The sequence below is a fragment of the Schistocerca americana genome, chromosome 5 (assembly GCF_021461395.2).
Source record: "Schistocerca americana isolate TAMUIC-IGC-003095 chromosome 5, iqSchAmer2.1, whole genome shotgun sequence".
Taxonomy (NCBI): Eukaryota; Metazoa; Arthropoda; class Insecta; order Orthoptera; family Acrididae; genus Schistocerca; species Schistocerca americana.
The window spans coordinates 520,402,629-520,413,783 of record NC_060123.1 but is presented as its reverse complement, the minus strand read 5'-3'; the positions used below and the strand labels follow the sequence as shown (position 1 = coordinate 520,413,783).

At 42.2% G+C, this 11,155-nt stretch overlaps 1 protein-coding gene across 1 annotated transcript in view; it reads right to left on the bottom strand.

The window, feature by feature from the left end:
- Positions 1 to 1,977: 1,977 nt before the first annotated feature.
- Positions 1,978 to 11,155, bottom strand: part of LOC124616015 — a 48,006-nt gene continuing 38,828 nt past the window's right edge. Inside the window, exons 3-4 of the mRNA XM_047144231.1 lie at positions 10,764 to 10,931; positions 1,978 to 2,326 (exon numbers count right to left, since the gene is read on the bottom strand). Of these exons, the coding sequence (XP_047000187.1) occupies positions 2,174 to 2,326; positions 10,764 to 10,931 (321 nt within the window). The 3' untranslated portion in view covers positions 1,978 to 2,173. The remainder of the gene's footprint in view (positions 2,327 to 10,763; positions 10,932 to 11,155) is intronic.

Genomic DNA, 11,155 nt, shown 5'->3' with positions numbered 1-11,155 from the left:
GCGCACAACTGGCGACAGCCAGTCTACTGCCTCATAGCTCCCAAACTGATGACATGGTGGCTCATAAATACTGTCTGTTCGTGCATATTTCCTGCATTCCACATGCACCTCTATGTGACGTATAATCGCATCAGACGTGTACCGAGCCCCCAGCCATTAAGACAAATCGAAAAATTGAATTTCTAGGTCCTCGTGCAACAGAAACTGTGTAATATTCCATGCTAGACCATAGCATATGGGCCGCTGCATCCACATATGGCGGCAAAAAATGCGCCCTCTGACGCGGGGTGTGGGGTGGAGGTCTGGATATCAGACAGCTTGGCGCCGTGGCGTGCATTCCTTCTGTCGCACCTTGGACACAGCGGTGGAAGGTGGTGGCAGGGCACCATGGTCAGTGTGAGGCTTACTGGACGTTGATGCAGGAACTGTTATTGGTTCAGGACAACTGTATAAAAAACTGCCTTTTGTAATTTTTAAACGTAGAGCCCAGAGTTGTCAGTGTACTTTGTTTATAAAGATGAACCCCTTCTCAGTTACACAGTAATAGAATACTTTGTTTGAAATAGACGGCTACACATATAATTTTAAAAGCTGCGATGTGCTACATGCACCGAAACTTTTCGAAATGTTTTAAATTGATACATCATGCAATATTCAACTGTTTAACAGACTTTTTAGCACAGAACTAATGACATCTTACATGCGACCAGTAATGTGTTTTTAATATAATACTGCTAGATACATGTCTCGAAGGATCCAGATACAGTCTCAAATAAATATACCATGCAATATGCAAGCTATCTCACTTGGATTTTTTTTAATTTCCGCAGTTTTTAACAAAACTTTACATGGGTGCCATCTTGGTGAACCTTTGGTCTTCCAGCAAATTGAGCAGCGATGTTTGGTTGTGGCAGCACAGTATACTGAATGACATCTTGGGTTGTAAATTTTCCTAATTGAGTAATATATATCGGTGATACGGGTAACAAATTATAAATGTAAGGAAAAGGGTACTCCTAGCTGGGTAACAGAACATTTTTTTAATATACTGGCTTTTGGTCTGTGCCCATTCAGCCATCTCAATAGTGGAATGTCATTTATGATAATACGAACGGATGTACAACACAGCATCCAGTCTCCAAGTGGAGAAAATCTCCAACGGGGACGGGAATCATACCAGGACCCCTTCGCTCAGTGATCTACCACGCTGACCGCTCAGCTACCGAGGCATGGAAGTTGTATGTAATTACTTATAGTGATAAGGAAAAGGATAATCGTAACGGAGTAAGTAATTAGATGTTGAATAAACACAAATAAGTGGTCTACTGGGAGAGGGGAGGGGAGGACAGGGTGGGGGAAGTATCTACACATTCAAGATGAACTGCTCAACCAATCACTCAGCAGTATGCCACGTACACATTACTCAGTTGGCCAAAAGGGAGTGAGAGGGGGTACGGGAATGATAGGGTACCATAAATCTTTACACCAGGACTGGTTCTATTGCCTTATTTATTTCTCTATTTGCAACCTGTTGCCTGAATTATACCAGAAGGCATTCATTCTCGATGTGGCAGTCGTCATAATGTTGTCCATCAGTGAATTTAAGCATTAGATGCCTAACAGAGGGGATCCGTTTGCGAGACTTTTCAATGATATCTCTCGAAATGAGTGAACCGATTTGTTTAACACCACTAACATGATTCATAACTTTTAAATGAATATAATTTTAGATCAGCTGAATATCGTTTTGTGGTTTTTACTGTATCATATGTTGATCTCTTTATTGAAATCCTATTACTTAATGTTTATTTTAAATTTTTATTTCCTCAAGTAACATAAAGGATAATGCCCTACCCTGTATGCTACATTTTATCACGAACTGAAGTGTTGGAAGTAGAAATGATGTAACTCTGTCTTCAGTTTTGGTCCCCATCTCTATTGTAAATTGAGTTCATTCTGTTCATACTTTGATATCAATCTCTTCTGTATATCTTTTATTATCAGCTTTACAGACGACAAGTTAAATTCAATTACATTAAAGGTACACAAAATAAGCGTAGTTACCACCTGGTTCTTCTATTTCCCTTTGTGCTCATATTCTGGAGAATAAACAGCCTCTATCCGTTTAAAAACATTATTATGAGTAGCTAATCATAAGCCGGGTCTTTAGCGATTACACTACAACTTCTATGATTTTCGCATCGGCCTGGAGACAAAATACAGTTTCACCGTCCCGCACCGCTTGCAGCTTAGCCATCCAGTAGCCTTCTGGGGCGTTGTCCAATGTGGTAGCGTCTATCAGCGTACCTAACGTTAAGAAAGTGTCCTGAAAACAAAACAAAGCCATATGTAATCTGACAGTTCGCAGATGACGTAGGTAAATGAGAGGAAATGGCGAAGAACAATACGGATTTTGCTCTGTGCCATGTTCTTCTTAAATTTCACTTCCTGTACAAGTACAGTGATTAGCAATTGCACATATGAATTGTTTTTCCTGTTGTTGTTGTGAGTACGAACACTGGTTTGATCAATTTCTTCAAGGTAGTCTACCCCGTGCAAGCCTCTGCGTGTCTTCATACCTACTGCAAACTACAGTAATTTGTATATGCTTTTCACAGTAAATCCTTCGTCTCCCTCTACTATTTTACCACCACACTTCAATTCCATAACCATTACTGCTTCAGGATGTGTCTTATCAACAAATTCCTTCAGAGCAGTTCAGTACCTCTTCATTAGTTCTCCGATCTATCAGTCGAATCTTCTGCATTCATCAGAGGCAAGACGTTTTATTAGCTTGTATTCTATTTTTGTCTGTCGTCTTTATAGTTTACATTTCACTTCTGTATAAATTTACACTCCAAACCAATACCTCACACTTAAATTTATATTACATGCTGAAATACTTATATAAACCTTAAATCTTCTCTACTGTGGCAATCATTTGTTACTTTGCTGCCGAAATGGCAGAACTCGTTTCCTAATCTAATTAGCTCAGCCACGCCTCATTTATTTCTTCTAAACTTCATTCCCTTTGTTTCAGTTTCGTTGTTCATCTTTTAGCATCTATTCAACAGGCTATCCATTCCGTTCAACCGATTTTCCAGTTCCTTGGTTTTCTCTGACAGAATTCAAATCTCATCAACAAATATTAAATTGTTTACTTCCTTTAACCTTGAATTTCCTCTTATTGTTTGTTCATGGTACATATTCAATAACCTGGGAAATAGCCTGCTTGTCTCACTCCCTTTTGAGATGCTGTCTCCCTTTCTTGTTCTTAGGCTCTTTAGTTTGGTAATTTTTATCTGGTCGACAAAATGAGCAACTCATAAAGCAAACATAATCCTCCAAAAATATGATTACATGGTAACTTACCCAAAAAGAGATAAAAGCATCTCAGTTACTGTGAAATTTAGTTGGAGTCACGACATGCCAATAAATTAAAGTTACACATAACATTTTGAGATAAATTATGATATCACATATTCAATATCAATAACTCTACTCTCTACGCATAATAAACACAACCATCATACGTGCAGAAGTAAATTTAATTTTCTCTGAAATGTTGCAATAAAAAAAAAAATCTTATTGGTGTCGGTTAAGGAAACAATATCGCAGTCGAAGATATTTTGACAACTTTGTAAGCTGGTTGCTCACCTCAGAGTAAGGCAAAATAATTAGCTGATGAGACTAAACATTACGATCGCTGCCCACCACGAGATAACTGGAAAGTATAGAAGGGGAGCAGAGACGAACGAAGACCCATTCTAGAGACGACACAGGGCGCAAGTGGGGAAATCCAAAAATGGTTCAAATGGCTCTGAGCACTATGGGGCTTAACATCTGAGGTCATCAGTCCCCTAGACTTAGAACTACTTAAACCTAACTAACCTGAGGACCTCACACACATCCATGCCCGAGGCAGGATTCGAACCTGAGACCGTAGCAGCAGCGCGGTACCGGACTGAAGCGCCTAGAACCGCTCGGCCACAACGGCCGGCTTGGGGAAATCCACTGACTTACACTGAGGTAGCAAAAGTCATTGAATAGCGACATTCACATTTAAAAATGGTGATAGTATCGCGCACACAAGGTACGAAAGGGCAGTGCTTTGGCGGAGCTGTCGTTTGTACTCAGATGATTCGTATGAAAAGGCGTCCGACGCAGTTCTGGCCACAAGACGGGAATTAGCAGACTTTGAACGCGGGATGGCGATTGAAACTGGACGCATCAGACATTCCATTCCTGAAATCGTTAGGGAATTCAGTACTCTGTGATCCACAGTGTGAATAGTGTACCACGAGCAAGTAGAGATGTCAGTGCTAACAGACAAGCAACACAGCGCGGTATAACCGCAGAAATCCGTGTGGGATGTATGACAGACGCGTCCGTTAGGATAGTGTGGCGACGTTTGGCATAAATGGACTATGGCAGCTGGTAACTGAAAAGAGTGACATCGCCTTCAGTGCCTCTCCTGGGCTCGTGACCTTGTCGGTTGGACCCTAGGCGATTGTTAAGCCGAGTCTGATCAGATGAGTCCCGATTTCTATTGATAAGAGCTAATGGTAGGGTTCGATTATGGCGCAAGCCCCACGAAGCCAGGGACAAAAGTTGTCTAAAAGGCACTGCGCACGCTGGTGGTGGCTGCATAATGGTGTGGGCTGTGTTTACGCGGAATGGACTGGGTCTTCTGGATGTTCGACTACTTGGAAATCATTTGCACCCATTCATGGACATCACGTTTCCCAAACAACAATGCGCCATGTCACAGGAGCTCAGCTGTTCGTGATTCGATTGAAAATCATTCTGAAAAATTCAGGCGGATAGTTTGGTCATCCTGATAGCCCGATGTGACTCCCATCGAATATTTATGGGACATAATCGAGAAGTCAGTCCGCGCATAAAATCCTGCACCAGCAACACTTTCGCAGTTATGGACGGCTGTAGAGTCAGCATGGCTGAGTCGTACCGTTCCAACTCCAGTTTCCGGGGGGCGGGGGGAGGGGGGGGACGCTGAAATAGTGATAAAGGAAAAGAAGTGAGTTTTTGCCTTGGTGGGCTATTTGAAACACTACAACATGGTACTCTGTTAAAAGCGCTGCCAGCAGAATGGGTACAGTCAGGGACAGAAACCGCCTGAAACGAGAAGGTGGCTCTTGTACATAGTTCGCTCAGCCAACTTTCTCTTAACAGCACATGTAGTACCGTCCCCGGAATAATCTCATCGAGATTCCGTTCTATACATTTTAATGAGTATTGATCCTGTAAAATTCCCACGAGTTACACCCTAAGCTACCTTTACGTCTGAAGATGTTTTCCTGAGTCATTCCAGAATGTTTCGATAAAAGAATCGTTCAACTGATTTGTGGAACAAGTAACCAAAAAATGCTGCCATACGTTTGTCACAACTCTTAAATCCAATCATTAACCTCGTATTTCATTCCGTGTGTCCACATTTTATTCAGCTGAAGACAGCTGGGAACTGTATCGAACACCGTCCAGAACTCAAGGAACTCGGCATCGACTTGGGCACCGCGCCAGTATCTACTGCCACCTGGACCACGTGGACAAACAGGGCGAACTGGCTTTCACACGACTGCTGTTTTCAGAATTCACTTTGACTGCGGAAAAGGTGATTTGTGATCTCGAGAAATTACATAATGCATGGGCATAAAACGTGATCCGAAATGGTTCAATATTTCGCAGTTTACCGTTACTCGTCCAATCTCTGTTGTACAGGTACAATGGGCAAGGAGAAAAGAAAATTGTCACCAGAAAAAAACTTCCATGGATTTCAGTTGTTGTACTTTGTAAAGATCTGCAAGACAGACGTATCTGAAGATCTTAGAGAATGTCCACAATGAGGGCATTATGCTGGCAATCGGTGCATAGCGCGCTCCGGTCGCAGGTTCGAATCCTGCCTCGGGCATGGATGTGTGGGATGTCCTTAGGTTAGTTAGGTTTAATTAGTTCTAAGTTCTAGGTGACTGATGATCTCATAAGTTAAGTCGCATAGTGCTCAGAGCCATTTGAACCATTTTTGGTGCATAGCGAAACAGCCCAAGCGCTGAGCCTGGCGAGCCACCACTCAAAATGGCGCCCTCTACTGGATGTGAGGACCCGCACTTTCGCCCTATATAAAATTTATTGCTATCAAATGTTTTATCAACGTGTCGTGCGTACTTGCGAATGTCTTCGATGCGGTTTAAGGGTACATGACAGGGTACTCCAATCAAAGAGCCAACGACTTCATTCTGTGTAATGTAAGTGGAAGACATTTCGGACTTTTCCTGTGGGATTGTAAAAACTGATGAAATTGAGAACAAGTCTTATATTCAACGAGTGGAAATAGGTGATCTGCGTTTTTAATTGTTAATCAATAGCTAAACATTTATTGACATTTACGAGCAGGTGCTGAAAAGCAGTGCCTCCGAATTTTTTATTCTCTTCTCAAGTCTGTAGATGAATTACATGTGACGCACATTACTCGAGCGACTTTCTCGCTTCGCTGACGCAAGTTGCAACCCTCTGTCACTCCAAATTGTAGCATGTTATATGAAGGTGTATATAACTTAACTATGTCGGTGTTCTGCGAGACCCTCAGAGCACGAATCCAAAGATTTGTCCACATGTGGAGCACCGTCTCTTTCAGCGAGACAGTGTCAGGCTATAGGCGAGCACTGCGACATACTCCGTACAGTACCGACTTCATCCCGTCCAATCTTCTTCTATTTCCAAAATTTAAACAATACTTTCGAGGAGCTGACTTTGATAGTCATGAAGCGGTGCAAGCAGAGGTGTGGTTGTGGGTCCGTGAATGAACTCAAACATTACACAGTGACTGTTGCAACAACCTGATCTTTGCACAGGGTGATCCAGGTGCCACTACCCACGGGTTCTATGCAATCCGCAGTGCCTCAAAACACCACTTGCAAGATTTTCACATTCTCTTTCTCACTACATGAAAACTATCAGTCCTGCAGAAAAAAATGAATGGGACCTTTCTGTAGGAAATTTAATGTAGTTACATTTTGTACTATGATAAGTTTTCGCTAGAGGTCATAGTTTTCGAATCATGCAAGAAAAACCTACAGAAGTGACCTGCAAATGCGGTTTTCTGTACTACCACGAAAATTGTGGTCTCCAGCAGGAACATACCCCAGTACAAAATTTTAACTACATGAAATTTACTACAAAAAGGTTAGGTTCATTTTTTGTAGGACTAATAGTTTTCATGTAGCGAACGAGGGAATATGAAAATCTCCTATGTGGTTCTAGGAGGCGTTGCGGGTTGCATAAAACTTACCTGTACGGGCAGCTGAACGGCTCTGTATATTCCTCACTCGTCAGTATGGCGGATGTCTGAAACATACATAACTAAAGAACACTCCACAAGCAAATATCGCTAAAAAGCATTATATTGGGTAATTGGTTTCGACAGAGCCGATCTGTCATCAGATCTTAGGCTTTAAAATATTACAATATATTGTCCACCAATGCTGCAAGTCATTTCACATTGTATATACAATTCCCACTATCACGAACAATATATTGTAATGCTTTAAAGCACAAAATTCGATGATGACAGCGTACGGTGTAGCTCTGTCGAAACCAGCCATCCAATACAATGCTTTTTTAGTGTTTTTTGCTTGTGAAGTTTTCCTCAATTGCCAAACCTGCTCTCTCACAGGGAGAAATGTGTTCCACGCCAGGGTGACCATGTAGAGAAACAAATGTGAAAACATGAAGAATAAAACTGTCGAATGGTAATGAAGTTCGTTTCATTTAAAAAGCTCTCAGAGTTTGCACATAAGAATTTTTGAGGCATTACTTTTCAACTCGCAATCGTATTTCCGAGCCAAACCATTATGATGACCCTTCTAATACCGTTATGGAGCATCCTTCTAAGGCAAGCACCAGCGAGTCTGTGTGACACGGATTCGACAGCTTCGAGAGAAGGTAGCAGATACTGGCGCCAAGGTTGATGATGCACTCCTTGAGTCCTGAATGGTGTTCGATGCAGATCCTGTCATGTACTGAGTAGAATATAGCCGTACAGAGTATCACATCAGCTTTGTGATTGCGTTTAACAGTTCTTACCAATTGCAACGCAGCATGTCTACATGAAACTCCACGCAATTCCCCTAAATTACGGACTAATTGTTTGTGGGCGCTGGTCTGGCAGCTGGTAGCAGCCAAGGTGTGTTCCGTCCAAATCGCTTCATAATTTTTAGAACATTTTGTTTAGGAAAACGGCGATCGATAAAATTATATTAAAACTATTTCAATAAAACAGTCCAGATGGCATGTGAATTGTATACATCTCATTTGGTGATCGGTTTCGATCTTTTATCAAGCCATCATCAGACCATCTTTAACTCCGAGTAAGCATGAAAGGATAATATTCAACCTGGTGTCACAAGAAACGTGATTCATCCGATCACAAGACACTTTTTCTCTTCTCCATAGTCAAGTCTCAATGATCCCATGTTCACTGCAATCTTAATTGACGGTGTTGTTGGGTCAACATGGGAACACCTAAAGTCACCTGCTGCGAAGCGTCGTGTTCAACGAAGTGCGCTGAACGGTTTGATCTGAAGCACTTTTTTCTGCACAACCATTGTACAGTGCCGTCAGATCTGCCACAGATTGCCACCAGTAATGCTTTACAGATAGGGCAAGACTCTCGGACCTCCACGTTCTGTTATGAAGCATGGATGTTTAACATCTTGTCGCCTGCTCGCGGGTTCACCAGCCTTCAGCCAGTTTCCATACATACCTAGCATAGTAGCACGCGAATAACTGACCTGCTTCGGCATTTCCGAGACGCCTGGTTGCAGGCGCGGGGCCGTGGCCATCTGCCCTCTCTCAAAGTAGCTTATGTCAGAGGATTTCTCCATAGCGGACCGTATCGAAGCTAGAATCATTTCTTGTAGGTCTTTCCTTCCGTTATGTATTTAACTTATCACATGACGTGCCCGAAATGCTTCTAGGAGCTATTCATTCTAGCGGTGGGCAGTGTTTCGTCCCTTCAGGGCATTTGTTGCGCGCAATACAACCAAAAGGTTTTGCACGAAGTGTGTTGGAATAAATAGCACCACTGGGGGAACCGATGTTTGAGCACTGCAGAGGTGTGTTCTGGTGGTAACATCTGTAACACTTTCAGTTTCATCATTCAGGTTAGTTCACAAACGCGGTTATCAAGGTAATTTTCTTATGTCATGACTCGTATCGAGTTTCTCGGAAATAGTAAGGGAGAAATAACAGTGAGACTAACAGTTTGAGTCAACCGCGCTTGGATGACGTAAGTGGTTATGACGACTACTAGTGATGCTCGGTTAATTTTTGTTGGAAGTAGTCTAGCATATACAGGACATTTCAAAATTATTATTATTATTATTATTTAAGAGTTCAGTCTTGTGACCGGTTTGATGCGACCCGCCACTAATTCGTCTCCTGTGCCAACCTCTTCATCTCAGAGTAACACATGCAACCTACATCCTCAATTACTTGCTGGATGTATTCCATTTCTGTTTTCCTCTACAGTTTTTACCTTCTACAGCCCCTGAACGGAATATACGGTTTTTGAGGCTTTGTGTCATTTATTACATTCAACTTGCAATCATTTTAACACATTAAATGAAACAGCAACTCACTCAGTTTTCTTTGTACATGTGTGGAAAGCAAAGAGTATGGAACGACCGAGAGCACTGAAAAACGTGTTGAACAAGTGAGGGTCTTTCGCACAGAGCCCAAGAAATCAGTTCGGAAGGCTAGTCGTCAATTAGCGTTTCCACTAACATATATGTCGAGACTTTGAAGGCGAAGCTTGCAACTGCGTCCTTAACGTCTGCAGTTGTTAGAAGCTCTAAAGCCTACAGAGTATTGTTCACGTGCTACCTTTGCAAACGAATGTTGCTACATGACGATGAGGATTTTCTGAATAGTGTCGTCCTCAGTGATGAATCGACGTTTCATGTCAACATACATAACGTTTGCATCTGTGGGTCAGCAAATCCGCACGAGATGGTACAGTTACGAGACTCGTGGAACAGTTTTTAAGTCGTATCGCGGCGCAAAGTTTATGAGCCATTCTTTTTCGGTGAAGCAACTGTAACTGATATTTCTTATCATGATGCGCTGCAACTATGTGGCTGCTTCCTCAAATGGAATAAACTGAACTACAAAACTTTGTTTGGCAGCATAATGGCGCGAAGCCCCACTGGCATAAACTCAGTACGCAATGGATTAAAACACGATGCACCCGACCGCTGGATTGGCCGCACGGGGCTGGATGACATAGCTTGTTTTACATGACCTCTACAGTCAGACACGACTTGACGCCTTGTGATTTTTACCTATGGGGGATTATAATGGAACATTGTGTACGTGTCTCCGTTACCAGCGGATCTACCCGACTTTAGAAACAGCGTTGTTGCAACAATTACTCCAGCCATACTGATCAAAGTTTGGGGAGAGCGCGCCTAACGACTCTATATTTGAAGAAAGATGCCCAGATTGAACACTTGCGTGAAAAGCTGTTCCAGTTGTTCTTTCATTTATTTTTTGATAATTGTAAGTTGAATGTAATAAATTTTAAAAAGTCTTAAAACCTACACGATTTTGTAACACCATGTATTTGCAGTTGCCACGATTATCGCAGTAAATGCGATGGTGTACTGATTTGATTTCATTGTTCACATTGATATTTTCATTTCGTACAACGCACTGAGTGCAAATTAGCTTTGCTGTATGGAACGTACCGGCTGCACGGGACATTCGACCGGTGGAGATGTTGTCTTGACGGCGTTCGACCAGGGTGTGTTGGGATCGTTGATGCGATCACAGAAGTCGTCAAACTCTTCCTCGAAGAAGAGAGAGCAGCTAGATGGCTGCGATTTGGAGTCACACCTCGTGAATTCCACCTTCACCTGTGTACAGAAAAGAAAAAAGAAATAAAACATTGTTGGTTGACAATGCTTTCGATGAAACGGAAAATCATGGTTGCACAATAGTCATCTACACAGCGCTTTGAAAGTTGAAAAAAACTTGGGGCCGCTTAAAAACTGATACAAGGTGCTCTAAATTTCTCCTTGCAGACTTCCAGTACTTTTAGTGGGGACTGAGTATACAATATTTTGAACTGGAACCCATG